The 17,467-nt window shown below is 54.3% G+C and overlaps 1 protein-coding gene across 1 annotated transcript in view; it reads right to left on the bottom strand.

The window, feature by feature from the left end:
- Window positions 1–13,891, bottom strand: part of SCNN1D (sodium channel epithelial 1 subunit delta) — a 15,341-nt gene extending 1,450 nt beyond the window's left edge. Inside the window, 14 exon segments of the mRNA XM_042781597.1 lie at window positions 543–722; window positions 725–840; window positions 843–939; window positions 1,036–1,102; window positions 1,533–1,611; window positions 1,784–1,901; window positions 2,083–2,160; window positions 2,320–2,501; window positions 2,730–2,817; window positions 2,988–3,145; window positions 3,148–3,160; window positions 3,305–3,518; window positions 4,498–4,584; window positions 13,797–13,891. Coding sequence (XP_042637531.1) covers window positions 543–722; window positions 725–840; window positions 843–939; window positions 1,036–1,102; window positions 1,533–1,611; window positions 1,784–1,901; window positions 2,083–2,160; window positions 2,320–2,501; window positions 2,730–2,817; window positions 2,988–3,145; window positions 3,148–3,160; window positions 3,305–3,518; window positions 4,498–4,584; window positions 13,797–13,891 — 1,572 coding nt within the window.
- Window positions 13,892–17,467: the final 3,576 nt, after the last annotated feature.

The raw sequence follows: 17,467 nt of genomic DNA, 5'->3' as shown, positions 1-17,467 counted from the left end.
CTACTTCCGTAGTGATACTGCCTCGGAAACCCAAGGAGGGGTCGCTATGAGTCGGGTTTGACTCGACGGCACGTAACAACAACAACAACAACAATCCTTCCTTCAGCCAGCTCAACAGAAGCTGCCCTGAAGGTGGGGCAGGATCCACCTGACATTAGCACAGAGACAAGCCCAGTTGTGTGGACAAACTCAGAAACACAGGGGAGTCCCTCACACACATGGACACAGACATACACCCACCTCCACAGACACACACGCATGCACGCATACACAAAGATACACAGGCAGAGGCACACACAGCAGTACACAGGCACACAGGACATGGGGTCATTCTTGAAATACGGAAGCCCAGAGTGGTGTGGATGCTGCTCCTCCTGGGCCTGGGTCTCCTTGAGACCAGGGATGCCACCTCCATGGAGGGCAGCTGGGCCCATGGGAGACCTGGATGTGCCGGACCCCCGGCACCTGCTCAGTGTGGGCCAGGCACCGAGCTTCCTGGACCTCCTGGCCCACCCTGGGTGATCAGGACAACCTAATGTTGCCAAAGCCCCAGGATCAGGCAAAATGACTTCTGGCCCCTGCAGGACTGGTTCAGTGCTGGGAGTCTGGGGAGTAGCCCACTCTAACTTTTCAGCTGAGATTCCCGCTAGGACCCCTGGAAGTGTCTGTGGAAGATGAGGCCGGCTTGGCCCCCTGGATGCTTGACCTAGTGCCGGCAGCTGAAGGGCAACTGGCCAGCCTCCAGAGGGGCATGGAGTGTCCCTGCTGCCGTGCTGGACCCTGACTGGGATGCCCATGCTTCATGGAGCTGGTGGTAGCCCAGCAGCAGAGCGAGAGCCATGCGTCAAGCAGCAGCTCTAGCAGCTCCAGTAGGGAGAGCATGGACATGCCAAACCACTGGCCCATGAGATTTTTCATCTCAGAGAACAGTTTCTCCACCTGTGGTGAGGCTGACCGTGAGCTGGGCAGGGCCCTGGGTACATGGTAGCCCTTTCCCCGCCCCCCCAGGTTAGCCCATCCCACCTGTTGGCTCACTAATGGCATCTCTCTCATCTTGAGGTAGTTGAGTCTCTCGTAGATAATCATTTTGGTGATGCTGCTCCTGGGTGGGAACAGAGGTATGAGGGGACTGGTGTGGTATGATGTATGGTGGGGTACCTGCTTGGGGGCCCATGAAGGGAAGGGGCACTAAAGGGTGAGGTTGTCAGGGAGAGGGCCAGGCATGACCCCCTGGAGGGGGGGGCTGCAAACCCACCTTGGGCCCTGGTTCTGGTTCTGGGGACTCTCCAGCACAGCCAGGATCCAGTCCTACACACAGAAGTTCCCATGTGGCCCCATCCACCTGCCCAGCCCCACACACCCAGCACCAAGGGGCAGGTCTAAAGCACTCATGGCAGACTTGGGTGAAGGTCACCTGGAGGTCCCCATGGAGAGCTTGTACAAGGACTCACTGGGAGAGACAGACCCTCCTGTCAGCCCCTTGCTGTGGTACCTAAGGCTGTGACCTCTAATATCCAGTGCCCTCCACTCACTTGCAAGGCCTGGAACAGAGGGAAAAGCAGGAGAGGCTGTGAGTTTCTAGCTCCTGGTAGAGGCAGTAGAAGCAGTGACCTGTCAGGGGGTGAGGGGGTGGGTGTGCAGTTATGGATGGACCCCTTAGGAGCAACCCAAGGGTGGCCTGGAGATACGGGGTGAATTGGTGTGACTCCACCCCTAGTGGCCAGGCGGGTGGTAGGGTTCATCCTAGGCCAGGTGGCTGGTGCAAGGGGGTAGGCGGGCTCACTCTAGGCCAGATGCCTGGTGTAGGTGTGGTACCCTGCCCCCACCGGCAGGGGGTAGCGGTAGTAGCCGCAGGTGTATTTCTTGACCATCAGCTGCTGGAAGCAGGAAACCACACAGGCCTGTGTGGACAAGAGGGGATGGAACCTGGGATCCCTCCTGAGGGGTAACTGCATAGACTGCACTGCCACCTTCCCCTCGCGGCCGCTGCCTCTCACTGTCCCAAGTGTGGGGTTGGGTGCTCTGCCCAGGGTGAGGGAGGGTGGTGGCTGCCCTGAGTGCTCCCCCTCCTGGCAACCACACCTGCCTGGTGTAGGATGTGTTGTACAGCAGCGGCATGTCTGCACCCTTTTCTCTGTCCACGCAGTTCCCATAGGGGCTCTGGAGCCAACGTACCTACCTCCTTCTGGGAGGGTAGCCGCTTCAGTTCCCCTGCACATGCACACAGGCCTCACCCTTCCAAGGCCCCGCCCCAAGGCCCCACCATCCCTGGGACCTCGCCCTTCCAAAGGCCCCACCCACCCCAGGAGAACCACCCACCACCTTTTGGATGCCCACTGTTCTCTTGGTACGGGGCAGGATGCTGAAGCTCTGGGGCTCCAGGAAGTGAGGCTCCAGGAAGGGCGTATGGTTGTGTGTGTGGATCATGACCTTTAGGCCAGCCTCCGTGCACAGGAGAGGCAGGTGGTCCTGCCTCTCAACCCTGAGCACCAGACTGATGCCTGCAGGAAGGTGATGGGGTGAACTCCCTAGCCGACTCCCCCAGCCACACCCAGCACTTTCCAACCTGGTCCTTTGCCCACACCGAGCCCACCCCATCTCCCTGCCCATATCCTTGCCCAGCCTGCTCTGCCTACACCCTGGCCCAAGCCACCACCATCCTCACCTCTACCTGGCTCCCTTCTTGCCTACCCCCCTGACCCCGACCACTGTCCAGTTATCACCCTCACCTTTACTGGTGTCTTGGTGCTTTGATGCCAAGATGCTATTGAAATATAGCAGCTGCCGTAGATGGGATGGTGGAAGGTCTCGAAGCTCCTGCAATGAGGGGCCAGGCTCAAACAGGCCTATGCCATTGACGGGTGCCCCACCACCCAATTGCAATTGGCAAGAGGGGTCACGGCCTGCCTTATCTTGGCAGGGGCTGTGTGTGGCCAGCCTCCAGCCAGGAACCCCCAGGGGTGCACCTACCCTGCCCCATTCCTCACCCAGCTGGACAAATCCTTCCAGTTGTTCTTGCAGAATAGGACAAAGTGGCTCTGGTGGCTATCTTGCTGGACAGTGGCTGGGATGTTCATGTACTGGAAGTGGTACCACTGCCAGACAGCCTTCTCACCCTAGGAGTAGGTGCGGTTGAAGCAGTCCCACCTGTGGTGTTGCGCTGGGGGATGTGGGGGTCACTCCTGTGGCCCCAGTCCCCTTGCCTGCCTCCCTGGCTTGCCTCCCTACTCCCATACCATGCTCTCAGGGTGGACAGTACCGGTGAACCCCCCCGCCCAGCCCCATCAGGGCTGGGGACACTCACAAGTCTGAACTCCACTTTGTACTGGTTACCCGGTTCATTCAGCCTCTGCAGATGGAGCTCTTGGTCCAGCCACAAGGGCAACATAGTTCCTGGGCCAACAGCTGCAGGGGTGGTCCTGGTGGGGCCCCTGCCTTCACTGAAGATAAACTTGTACAGAGAGTAGATGTTCTCCCGTGCAAATTCATCCAGCTCCTCCAGGTACCTTCGGATGGGCCTGGGTGAGACAGGTGGGCATGTGGAGGCAGAGCCACAGCCCTGAGGTTCCTCATACTGGTCCCTGGGACATTACTAGAATGAGCTGCACTGAGCCCCAAGGCACCGACTCCAATGTTACAGTGTTCTGCAGCCTCAGTCTCTCTGTCTGTGCTACCCAGATGCAGCCTGCCACCCTCAACATCTGAAGGGGCTCTCTAAACTGGAAGCCTGACTTAGGAGCTTTCCATGATTCCCAGGGGTGCAGAATGAGGCAGTTCCCTCAGCCCCGCCCAGCCTTACACCCCTCCTCCTACGGTCCTCCTGGCCCACTTGTCCCCTCCATCTGTGCCTCTGTTGCCTCCCCACATGCATGCGGCCTTGCTCTCTTTCCAGCAAACCCGACGTTCAGCTCTGCTCTGGGATGCCCTTCTGGAAAGTGTCCCCCTCCCCAGCACCTGGGGACATACTGGTCACATTGGGCTGGAACTCCATCCCCTGGGCAGAAGTCTAAGAGTTTTTGGGCTGGACACAGGGCTGGGGGTAATGGGATCATTGCTGACTGAGGCTATTTGAGGGGATACCCACAGGCTGCCAGGAGTGGTATTGTCCCCCGTTGTTGGCCTGGGCCCAATGCCCCCTTCACTGGCCCCAGCCCAGCCCCCTACTTTCTCTCTGGTCCCCTACCCTCACCCTCACCGGTGTGGGTTCATGTCACACAGCGTGACCACCAGGGAGAGCTTGCTGCCCCAGTGCATGGACACCATCATGGTGACTTGGCAGCTCATTCCAGTAATACCCCAGGGACCAGTATAAGGAACTTCAGGGCTGTGGCTTTGCCTCCACATGCCTACCTGTCTCACCCAGGCCCATCTGAAGGTACCTGGAGGAGCTGGATGAGTTTGCACGGGAGAACATCTACTCTCTGTACAAGTTTAACTTCAGTGGAGGCAGAGGCCCCACCAGGACCACCTCTGCAGTGTGTGTAATGTAGTGTGCACCTCCAGCAGAGCATGCCCGGGGCCCCTAGGAGCAGCAGCCCCCAGGTCACTCTCCGGAGGCAGCTCTGGCTAGAGCACAGCACGTGCCTAGGGCCATGAATGGTGGTGTTGGCACAGAAGCAGCTCAGCCCCTCCTGGTATTCCTTCTCAGCTGGTGGTGGTAGTAGTGGTGGTGATGGCTGGGCCCCGGGGCACCTCCAAGTCCCTGATCTTGTGGTGGCTGCATGGGTCCCAGTTCCTGCCTGGAGTGTCTCAGCAGACCCCTCCAGTTCTGCCAGGTCTCTCCCCAGCCAGGGATGGATGGACTTCCATTCTCAGCCCCTGAGGACCCCAAGGCAGTTGGGTCCAACCCCAATGATGCCAGTCAGGCATTGCCTTGGGCCTGTCTTTTCAACACCACCGTTTGAGCTTGGGTGGTCAGGGTGGTCAGAGGGCAGAGGGACCCAGCATTCTAGGCCCACCTGCCCCTGTGTGTAGGCAGAGTTGTGGCTAGCAGGGCCACTGGGGATCCAGGGTCCAGGAAACCTGTCCAGTGGGGGTTGTGTTGTGTCCACCGGCCCAGGGCCCAATGTTGGGGGTCTGGAGAGCCTGGGGAAGACTCATCTCTCTGGGTCTCAGGCACCTTCATTCAGCCCTTCAGTCTAGAAAGCCCAGTTCCGTGAAGACCCATGGAGTCAGGCTGGTGAAGCCTGATTTGGGTCAAAGGTCAGGCCTAAGTTCTGTCCACTGCTGAAGGGGCACCATTGCTGAGCTGAGTCCCCAGGGAAGTCCCTCACCAGGGCCTTGGGCTTCAGGACAAGGTGGGCGAGGGAGTCAGCCAGTTGTGGGAATCCCAGGAGTCCAGGGAAGGGGGACCACTGCGGGACCCTGGCTGTCTTGCTTGACTCCAGGGTCCCCTGGCCAGGTGAGCCTTCTTGGACAGGCCTGGACCTCAACTTCCACCCACATACAGACAGGCAGGTGGCCCCTGGGGCCTGGCCATGCTCTGAGTCACTTTCATGCACTTCCATGGACTTTCCACAGTGTCCCCATCTCGGTATGAATCAGCTGAGCCTTCTTGCGCCTGCCCAGGGTGCCGCCTGCTGGGCTCCAACCCCTTCCTGCTGCCCAGGTGCTAAGCAGGCCCTAGAGAGGGGCCAAAGGGGGAGCATCTGCTGGGTCTCGGCCAACATGATGTGCCCTGTCATATATGCCTGAGCAGGCTGCTCACGTGTATACTGGGAACTTGCATGTAGGGACAGGCCAAGCAGTTGTGGGCCTCAGGGGTGAGAAGCAGAAGATAGGATCAGAGCTCTTGCCCTTCAGCCTCATAGCCTAGGACCCTGACAGCATGGGCCCCAACAGCATGACAGCATGGAGCTGCACCCACACCTGCATCCCCACGAACGCACTGAGCCCATAAGTAAGACAAGACTGATCAGCTGCATCTTACAGATGAGGCAAAGGAGGCTCTGGAAGGTTCTCTCTGACTTCTGCAATTGCTTTTACTCTTCACCTAGACTAGCTTCCTCCCACCCCACCCCTCTCACCACAGCTGGGGTTGCTAAAGCAGGAGAAGGGGGATCTCTGGAGAGAAGCCCTTGAGGACCAGTGAGAGTCTCCGGGGTTTCCTTGAGATGGGGTTGGGGACCCAGACATTAGGATAGAGCACAGATTCACAGAGACTCAAGGTCCCTTAGACAGTCCAGAGCAGAAATGCATCCTCCCACCTATGCATAGGTGTGCCCATGCATGCACATACACGCACATATACACACACATGCACACACTTGTGCTCTCCTACAACAGGTACTCTGTCAATGTCCCTGCAGGGGCCGCATACCCCCAACCCTTGCACTCTTGTGTGTGTCTGTGTGTGGTGGCAGAACCAAGCTGGCCTCTCCTCCCAGCCTGGTTCCAAGTGCATTCACACTTGTGTGTCCTGTTTGGCATGTGGGTGATGGATGCTGTCTGTGGGGGTGCCCACCCTGAGTGCCTTCATGAACCTGTCCAGCCCACAGCACAAGCCATGCACTTACCACATGGAACATACAGTTCCCCACTCAGGAACAAGAAACCAAGGCCCCAAGATGATTGCCCCATCCTCCCTATCAGGATCTTGTCTTAATAGAACCCCAGAAGGAGCTATGGGAAGGGGAGCCCCAAGGAGCTCCTCTTGCCTGCCCCCTCCCCACATTGCCCCCACCACTGTCACCCAGGTACCTCAAGCCCAGAGCTCCCAGGCATAGGAGCCTCTATGCTCCTGTCAATTGGGCACAATTGTATTAGCTCAGTGGGAACTCTGGTGGTGAAGTGCCTAAGGCACTTGACTGCTAACCAGAAGGCTGGCGGTTCAAACCCACCAGCCACTCCTCAGAAGTAACGTTGGGCAATCTGCTCCGGTAGTGATACCACCTCGGAAATCCAAGGAGGGGTCACTATGGGTTGGACCCTACTCAAGGGCAGTGAGTTTGTCTTTTTTTGGTTTGGTATCAGCTCAGCAGATGACAAGGCAGGGATGCAGCCTGAGGCCAACTGGACAGCCTCCTGTTTATGAAAGGCCAGGCAGGCAGGGCCAGATGGCAAGGGAGGGGACAAGTGGACCTGGGGGTGGACACACCTGCTCTTGGGACCCGGAAAGGTATGTCTTTGAGGGCTGGGATGTGGGGCCCAAAAGCCTGGCTTAGCTGGAGAGGGAGTGAGAAGAGAGGCATGTGTTAGGCTAGGACCCCATTAGATGCCTGGTGTGCCTGTCCTGAGTAGACCAAGTCCAGCCCTGGAGCTCAGATTCCCTGTGGCACATAAGTGAAGCACAAGGTTCAACACCTGCTCTTTCTGCCCCCTCCTCCTGCCCAGCTAATGCTCCCAACTCTGACAAGTGTTCACAGGGGGGAAAATGCTGGGTGGGGGTTGGCCTGTCTGCTTCCAGCACCAAGGTGTCCTACAGAACCAGCCACTGGGATGGGTGCCAGTTGAGGGAACAACCTGGGACCTGGTGGAGAAAGCACCTGGTGCCCCTGGGTAGGTACACAGCCCAGCCTCCCCACTAGGAGCTAATGCCACCAGCAACCATACCATACACTAAGACCACACAGCACACACTAAGGTGACAAACCACACGCTAAGATCACACATCCCATGATAAGACCATGCCGTACTGTGGTGGTTAAGTTTGTGTGTCAACTTGGCTGGGCCTAGTTGAGTGGCTGGGCAGCTGAATAGCTGCTTTGGGTATGTAGTCTGCTTCCTGTATATAAGAAACAGCTTTGGGCATGGTCTCTAGCTTATAGCACGCTTGAAGCCTGCACGTACCCAAGTCGTTGTTCAGCAGTCTGCCATGCTTTGCCACTCCTGGGACTTTCAGTGGACTTGAATTAATAGCCTGCTGTGTGGTTTGATAACATCAGGACTGTGCCATTTTGTTTGTCGACCTTGGGCTTGTTAGCCTCAGCAGCCAGTAGATGCCTGAGTGAAGAGATGCCTCTAGCTTCAGTGGGCCAGGAGCAAGAGGCAGAGCTGAAGCTCAAGGTCGAGGGGCTTTCACACAGCCCCTAGAGCCTGGCACTTTGAACGCAGACTTCTAGCCTCCCAGCTGTAAGACAATAAACTCCTGTGTGTTGAGGCCATTCCATTTGTGGTATTTTCTTGTCAGAGCAGCAAAGAGGCAACCAAAACACACCCTTTAAGACCATTGTCTTAGTTAGCTCATGCTGCTGTTAGAGATGCCACAAGTGGATGGGTTTAACAAGCAAATTTATTTCCTCACAGTTTTGGAGGCTAGACATCTGAATCCAGGGTATGAATTGTCGAGGAAGGTTCTGTCTGTGTGGGCTCTGGAGGAAGACCCTTGTCTCTTTTGAGCTTCAGCTTCTGGGCAATCTTCATGCGGCCTGGCATCTCTCCTCTGCCACCTCGGCTGCTTTTGCTTATTAAATTTATTTCACAGCTCAAAAGAGATGGATTTAAGGCACACCTGACACTAATTCTGCTTCAAAGACATGCCATTACTAACTGGGATTACAACCCCAGGCGTAGAGATTAAGATTTACAACATATATATTTTGGGGGATACAATTCAATCTGTAACATTCCTTTGGTGCCCCCCAAATTCATGTCCTTGCCACATGCAAAACATATTTACCCCTTCACATCATCCCAAAAGTCTTAAATCAACTCCAAGTGCAAAATCTTATCTTCTGAATAATCTAAATCAAATATGAGTGAGACTTACTTGACCTTGGGGTATTCCATCCTGGGCCAAAACTCTTCATCTGTGAACCTATGAAATCTAGACTACACGTTATCTGTTTCCAAACTTCAATGGGAACAGGTGCAAAGCAGACATTTCCTTTACAAATAGGAGAAACTGGAGGAAAGAAGGGAGAATGGGCACCAAGCAAGTCTAAAATCCAGAAGAATAATTTACATTAGCTCTGAAGGCTTGAAGAGAATTCTCTCTTCTTTGAGACATTCTGGGCAACGGCCCTACCCTCTAGACTCTGGGTGTTGGACATGCTCTCTTGATTCTGAGTGGAGGCCCCTTGGCCTTGTACTTCAGTTCTGCCTTCAATCAATGCACAGTAAACTCTGCTCCATTGGCTTTGGGTGGGCCCCATCTCCTAGTCTGAGTGGCAACCCCACCCCCTTTGCCTGGGGTAGGTCCCATTCTTCTGCCATGGCAGCCCTGACCCCTTGGCTTTGGACAGGGGCCTCACCTCCTTGGCTCTTGGGTATGGCAGACCCATACTCTGGAAGAGAGTTGGTGAAGAAGTGACTCTTTTAAACCTAGGAGGCCATGACTCTGCTTTTTTAAACCAATGCAGCCCTGCTTCCCGTGGGTGGTAGTTAAGGTCAACTTGGCTGGGCCTGGTTTTGAGTGGCTGGGAAGCTGGATGTAGTATTCCTCATGATGAGACTGGTAATCAACTCCATGGTAGAATCAACTGTAAGCAGGTGAGTAGCTGCCTGAGGGATGTGGTCTGCTTCCCGTATACAAGGAGAAGCTTTAGGAATGGTCTGTGGCTTTTGGGATGCTTGAATCCTGCATGTGGCCAAGTCATTATTCAGCAGCCTGCCATGTTGTCTGCCAATCTTGGGATTCTTAATGGACTTGAATCAATGGTAATATCAAAACCAAAACAAGACTGTGCCTGTTTACCTGTCGACCTTGGGCCTGTCAGCCTTAGCAGCCAGCAGCTGCCTGAGTGAAGAAAGCTCCAGCATCAGTGGGCCGGGAGCAAGAGGCAGAGCTGAAGCCCAACATCGAGGGGCTTTCACCCAGCCCCTAGAGCTTGACACTTAGAACTTGGACTTCTAGCCTCCAAAAATGTAAGAGAATAAACTCCTATTTGTTGAAGCCACCCATTTGTGGTATTTCTGTTAGAGCAGCACTGAAGTAACCAGAACACTTCTTCCAACGGTTCTGCCGATCTCTGAGCTCCTCCAGGGATGGTCTTTTTCTTTTCTTGAAGGAAAACCTGTAGCTCCTTTGGCCTGTTTCCTGCCTCCAGAATTCCAAGAATCAGACAGTATCCTCTCCTTTCATTCTTTCTCTGTCCCCTTCAGTCCAAGTTGATGGGTTTTCTGCTGTGGTAGTTGGTTAGATCCATCACTCACAGGTTTTCTCTCTTTAACAAAAGATTGTGTAGCCACATTGTTGGTTGACCATTCTGAGACATATATCCTTAGTTTGTGCAACAGAATTTTCCAAATCTTTAAGTTTTGTTTTCATTTTGCACAGTTCATTTTTAAGTCTCTCTCTTTCTTCTCATGCTTTACTCACTTATAAGTGGTAAGGAGAAACCATGCGGTTCCTTTAAGATCTTACTTAGAAATCTCCTCAGCTAAATATGCAAGTTGATCACTGACAAGTTCTACCTTCTTCCAAACATTTGAGCATAATTCAGACAAGTTCTTTGCCACTGCTTAAAAAATCATCACCCTTCCTCCATTGTCTAATAACGTGTTCATCATTTTCTTTTAAAGCCTTACCAGAGGCACATTTAACATTCACATTTCTAGCAGTATTCTATTGCTAGTGCCATATGGTTTTTTTTTTTTTTTTTTTTTTGAGCTCTGGTGGCATAGTGCCTAAGGGATTTGACTGCTAACCAGAAGGCTGGCAGTTCAAACTCACCAGCCACTCTTTGGAAGGAAGACTGGGCAATCTACTTCTGCAGAGATACTGCCTTGGAAACTTAAGGAGGGGTTGCTATGAGTCAGATCTGACTCAATGGCAGTGAGTTTGGTTTGGGTTTTTATGTGTATTTTCTAAAATGATAGAGGATTTCTCTATAGCTCTCCTCAATTCCTTCTGAGCCCTCACCAGAATTGCCTTTGACGTTCATAATTCTACCAACAGACTCTTCAAGGCTGTTGAATCTAGGCTTTTACTATTAGGTACCTAAACACTCTTCCAGCCTCCACCCATTGCCCAACTCCAAAATTATGTCCACATTGTAGGTATTTGTTAGAGTAGCACCCCTACTTTTGGGTACCAAATTCTATCTTAGCTATCTAGTGTTACTTTAATAGAAATACCACAAAATGGATGGCTTTAACAAATGGAAATTTATTGTCTCACAGTTTAGGAGGCAAGGAGTCCAAATTCAGGGTGCTGGCTCTGAAGGAAGGCTTTCTTCTGTCACCTCTGGAAGAAGGTCTTTATTTCTTTTGAGCTTCAGCTCCTGGGTGATCTTCATGTGGCTTGGCATTTACCTTCCTCCATCTCTACTTGTTTGTTTAATCTCTTTTATATCTCAGAAGAGATTGATTTAAGACACACCCTATACTAATCCAGTCTTAATTAACATAATAAAGACAGCCCATTCCCAAATTTATAACACAGAGGTTAGGATTTACAGCATATATTTTTTGGGACACGATTCAATCCATAACATTTACACACTACATATTAAGTACACATACCATACACAAAGACCATACACCACATACTAAGTGCACATACCATATACTAAGATAGCATGTTGTATGCTGAGACACCATACCCGCAAACCACACCCTACACACTAAGACCACATATCATGTACTAAGTCCACACACCACATGTAAGACCATATACACACTACACACTTTAAATAAGACCACATGCCACTAAGATGACACTAAAATCACCCATCATATGTTAAGTCCACATATCAATCACATGCTAAATCCGCACACCACACACTACGTTCTAAGATGACACACCACACACAGGGTCCAAATCACACTGTCTCTGAGGCTGAAGTCCTCAGTCTACGTGTGATTGTGTGTATCCAGTGATGTGCTGAAAGCAGGATCATAAGATGTCCCTGTGCCCCCAGAACGACCCCCAGGTTGACCATGTGTCTCCATCCCTCCAGGAAAACCAAGTATCCCTATGTCCACAGGACAGTAAAGTGTCCCTGTCTCCTCAGGATGACCAGGTGTCCTTATCCCCCCTAAGACCACCACTGTCTCTGGCCCCACTGGATACCCAATATAGCCTATAGGATGACACAATAGTCTCACCATCCCAAAGGCTCAGACCCTCAGCCTGGTCCCAAACTTGAGGACTGGGCTCAGGTATGACACCCCAATAGGTGCTGAGAACCTGGGCTCTGAGGGAAGGTGTGATCACAGCCCTTGTAGCTTAGAAGGAGGCAGACAGCCTCTGTGAAGTCACAGGAGGGGAAATCATGTGGGAAGGAACTGGGCCCTAGTTCACCCAGACCTGGGTGCAAATCACAGCATTGTCACTGACCAGTTGTGTGACGTGCCCAAATTGCTCAATCTGTCTGCACCCATTTCCTCAAGTGCAAGGGCACAAAGTCAGAGGTTGGACCAGCTGTGTTGAGTGTGTAGTGACCCAGACTTGGTGCAGGCCAGGGTGTCTCTGGCATCCCTCTACACCAGAGGTGGGTCTGTGAACCACAGATCACAGTGTCAAGCTGATTGGGGGTGCGTGTTGCCCAGGGAGGCCATCAGTGGAAGCAGAGGAAGGGACCCCGGGCTCTATCTGGGTAATTAAAACTGGAGCAACCTGCATCTCTCAGTATCACAAGGTTGCATTTGCAACAGTGAACTCCAGGAGAGCAGTGGGGCTGCAAGCCTACTGGGTCTCCTGGGAGAGGTGGGGGTGCCCAGTGCAGACCAAGGGAGATCAAAGGGAGCAGAGGCGTGACCCTCCTGTGGGAATGGGCGCTCCAGATAAGGGCAGGGGCATGCAGACCCTGAGTCAGAGCTCAGCTTGCAGGAAGCATCCAATCTGGTCTACCCTCCTCACCTCTGCTTCGGGAAATGCTCAGGCACCCCTGAGAGAAGCTGTCAGAGGGCTAAGAGGCTTCAGCCACTGTGTACCATGACCCAGCTCTGAGCCTGGGGAGATGCTAGGAGGTGGTCAGGAGCATAAGCTTGAGTGGGTGGTGGTGTGTGTGGGGGTGTCTCTGCTGCCTGTCACCCTGCCCCCCAGCACAGAGACTTCCTCTAGTGCCAATGAGGCCAAAAGGTCCTCCCTTTCCTCCCTCCTGGCCCTTCCCCCTTGCCTGCTCCCAAGCCCCCACTGGCCCCCAGGGGAGCAGAAGGCACTGTGGCTGGGGTAGGATGGATATTCTGGCCCCTGGCAGGAGGCCAGGTCATGCTGCTCACTGCTCACTGGTCTGTAGTGAGAAGAGGTGAAGGTGCCAAGTGAGTGGACGAGTGCATCCCTGGCTGCCCTCAGCCCTCTGCCCTCTCTGGCCACCTACTGAGCACAGTACCAAACTCTGGCCTTCTGTCCTTAGAGGTGGCGGCCTTGGGAGGAATGAGGGGTTGCCTGGAGACTGTGGGTGCCCTGGGTGTCACATGGGACCCTATGCTGAATACTGCCCCATCAGGAATCCCATGCTTGGGGACGGTCTGGAGTCAGTCCTCAGCCTCTATCTGGTCCCCTGGGCTCTGCATTCCTGGGCTGGAGCCTGGGGTTGGGGTGGGGTGAGCCAGGGGATGATGTTGGGTCTCTGCCCCTAAGTGGGTGGGGAGCCTCCTTGGTGCCCCTGAAGGTCTTGACCATTCCTAGCACAGACCATACTGTTAGGGCAAGGCCTTACATGCTGTGTTCATGGAGTGTGTGGCTGAGCAGCTGTTGGCCTGCTAGGTGTCTCCCACCTCCCACTGTCAGGGCCTGTGGGAAGGGGCTGGGATATGGGGGTGCAGGTTTCCCCCCAGCCACCTCCAGGCCTTCTTTGGTGCCCTTCCTTTAGCCCGGCCAGATTGCATGCACTGGTCATATATGACCAATGTCTTCAGGTCTGGCCCTGGGGGCAGAGACAGTCGATTGGAGGGTAGTTCTTGGCTCTCACTTTCCAGCTTCCTGGCAGCTGTTGGGACACAAGAGCCTCTGTTCAAGGTGGGGGGAGGAGTGGCCACTGCTGCCCCCTTTCTGCAGCGCGGCCATCGCAGAGCTGCTCCAATCATGCTGGCTGCTTAGTGCACACTGGCAGGAAGTCCTTCCTGAGGGCTCTTCTAGCCTCTCTGACTCCACAAGAGGGTCTTCTGCTGAAGTGTGGCTTTGGGGCCTAAGAGTTCCTAGTCATCACCTGAATGGCAGCTAGCCACCCAGATGCCCATGCCCCGTCCTGATTCTGAGACCACCAACTCAATGGCTAGGGGCCTGAGTCTGCTGATTAGGGGGCAACAGGTGTGGGGTTGGTAGGATGAGGGGTGCAGGCCTGGGGAGCACCTGTGGCCACACCTGTCTCAGATGTGCTCAGTGAGTAGCCTGCACAGGGAGACTGCATGACTAACTTCCTTTATAAGGTTTAGCACAAAGCTGGTTCCCATGAGTTGTCCTAAATGTCCAACTTTTCCAAACTGCTGTACCATTCCATCATCTCTAACATCAACTACTCCTCCTCCCTTCAGTACTCTCCCTCCAATCTTTGGGTTCCATAATTTGATATACTGTTTCATAGAATTCAAGAACCATCCAGGAAATGACTTATGCAGTTGTGGAGGCCTCTCTTGACTCACGTGGTTGCAGGGGCTGATGAAGCCAAATGGGCAGGTCAGATGACAGGCTGCTGGCTCAAGTTCTAAGACCCAGAGGTCAGATGATGATGAGCCAGATGCAGGGCCCAGAGCAAGAGAGAGAACTTTGCCAGAACACTCATAGTATATTAGATGCAAACCATATCTTCAAAGAAACTCCCCATACTTCAGCAAGGGTGTGAAGGGTGGTGACTGGGAAAATGACGGTGATTTGAGTAACAAACTCTAGTAAGGTGGTGACTCAAGATACACCCCACCCTAACCCTGATTCATGAACATAACTGACAGCTCATTTCCAAACAGGACGATAACCGCAGACATACAGGTACATCACAAAGTGGAGGATAATTACATCATTATATAACTGCCAAATTACATAATTACATAACTGTCAAACCACTGAAAATCATGGTACAGTCAAGTTGATACATAACCATAACCACCACAGGTTCCATTCACCTTATTTGCATTAGCAGCAAGCTATCCAATGCCCTTAGTGGGCCATCAGCACCTTATTTGCCTAGCCCCACCCAATCATTTTCTGGAAATCCCAAAGACAATGGCTAGAAGGGCCATATTAAGTAATTCACTGCTCTGCAGGACCCTCTCAAACTCCTGCAGGGACTCTGTACCCCATTTTGTACAGGAGTGGTGATGCATGGAAGCAGGAGAGGCCTCTGGCCTGTCTCCTCACCTGGTTGTGATTTAAAAGTATGTGTGGGTTTCCTGGACATCCTGTGCCATGCTTTCAGTGCCCTTGGTGGCCCCCTTATATAATATGCCATGAGCTAAAATCGGCACCACCCACTCTTTCTGAAGGTGACAAGGCTCTGGGGTGGAGGATGGAGGAAAGCGTGAGACCAAGAAGGCTCCCAGGGACTGGCTTGTAATATCAGACATGCACACACAAGCAGGCAGGCACCTGGGCTCCTGCCGGGCCCTGATGTGCTCTCCATGGGCTCAGGGGCCAGGGTGGCTGCCAGCCCACCCACTCTCTGCTAGTGGCTGGGCAGAAGGCTGGGTCTCTAGGTGCCCTCAATTGTCACATGGTCAGCCACTTCTCAGACCAGCTAGGTTGATCCCTAGAGAAAGTAGGGTTGAGGTTATGGGCTAATTCAAAGGCCAGCTCTCTAGGGCTCAGCACAGTGATGAGCCCTCCAGGAGCCCCCAATGAGCCCCTTCTCTCAGCATTAGTGGGGGCTGCCAGCCAGCATCTCCTGCTGTTGGTATCCATCTCTGCTACTGTGGAGACCACAAGGGCAGAGGCCTCCTGGGACAACAAGTGGAAGCATCCCAAGTCCCTGCCTGGCCCTGTCCTGGCTGCCTCTCACAATGGTAGGTTGTGCTTGCCTGCCCAGCCCTCCCTCCGTCCAGTCATCAACAATTCCACCCCGACTGTCCACCTACCCACCTGTCAGCCACCCTCATGTCCACCCAAACATCCTGAGTCAGATGTGCAGATGTGAGAGGACAGATACCCTTGTGCTTGGTACTCTGCCCTGGGGGGGGCAGGGGTCTACAGGCAAATTCAGTAAGTGAGGGACTGCCAGAAAGGCATCCTGGAGGGGTCAGAGGTGAATTGTGAGCTCAGCAGGCAAAAGGGGGTAAGGAAGGATGCTGGGCTGAGGTCATGGGATACAAAATATTCACACATGTTCACACATTTGTTCACCCATCTCCCTGAACACAAGGTATCTAGGCCTTGGCGAGCCCATCTGGGCACTTGACTCTCAGCCAACCCAGGGCGGGCTCTTGGTGCCAATGCAAAGGTAGGGGGTGGTCAGCATGGCTGGGTCCAAGTTGGGAGATGTTGGCCATGGACCAAGCCTTGGCCTGGAGATGGTCTGAGCTAGTGGTCTGCAGGGGTTCAGGGCTGCAGTGATGCCATTCCTAGGGACCAGTCCCCCTCTGCTCTCTGGATGCCCCCACTTCCCCACATGCCACCTCCCTGCTCAGTTCCGCACCCGATGGCTGGTGGCCAGCTGTGCCTCCCCAACACCCCAGGGCAAGGGAGGGGACTGTGGGAGCAGAAAACAAGCTCAATGTCCACTGGTGCACAATGACCCTATTCACGAGCTGAGTGGAAAACTCAGCGGGTAAGGAAACAGTGGAGTATTTTTAAGAGCATATTTTCCCCACGGAGGTTATGGGGTTGTGTAGGATTGCCCGTGCAGACTCCACCTAGGGCAGGTTTTCCAGGGGGGCTTGAGGTCACCATGCCTCATGTGTGGCCAGACAAGTGGACTTGATTCCTAGAGACCCTGTGGGGGGCCTGGAAAGGTTGCAGGTGGGTTTGGTCACTGAGGAACTGGTGACCTCTGTGTTCTCCTGTTAAATAGGAAATGAGGACAAAACTCCGGGTCCCCAACTCAGACTGGGCTGATGCTTGGGAAAGTGGCTGGAGTAAGAGTCGGGGGTCTTTCCCAGGACCACCCTTTCACTGGGCCTGTCCTCCTGGGAACTACTACCCTGGCTGGCCTTCTCTCCGCCAGAACTGGTAGCTTGGAATAGAGCGGGAGCGTGGGGCTGCAGGGCCTTCTCTGGCCTCTCACTGACTCCCCACTGTCCGCGTCCGCCCGCCGGGAGAGTGTTCTGGCTGCGGGACGCCCGCCCTGGGATCCAGCCAGGAGAGTCCTTGCCACCTGCATTCGCAACGACAGACCTCGGACGTCCACGTTACGCAGCCTTCCGAATCTGTTAACCCGGCAGTGAGACGGGAGCAGTCGGCCACCACCGCCTAGAGCGGCCTCCTCCGCACCCCGGAAGCGGAAACGCGGCCTGGCCCTCCCCGTGAGCGGCCATCTTGGAAGCTGAAGCGGCGGCGGCGCTGCGGCGGGTGCGGTGGGCTCGTCCCGGCGCGGTGGCGGCTCTCTCCGGCGCGGGTCCGACTCTCCCGCACCCTGCTCTGGCCTCGACGACGGCGAGCCTGAGCGCGGCGGCGGCCCACGCGCGGCGACGGGAGAGGTGAGGGCGCGCGCCGTGG

This window comes from Orycteropus afer, unplaced genomic scaffold, assembly GCF_000298275.1.
Source record: "Orycteropus afer afer isolate SDZICR_OR568_19922 unplaced genomic scaffold, OryAfe1.0 scaffold00136, whole genome shotgun sequence".
In the NCBI taxonomy this organism is placed as follows: domain Eukaryota; kingdom Metazoa; phylum Chordata; class Mammalia; order Tubulidentata; family Orycteropodidae; genus Orycteropus; species Orycteropus afer.
The sequence above is the reverse complement of the archived record's forward strand: the minus strand, read 5'-3'. Positions and strand labels throughout refer to the sequence as shown.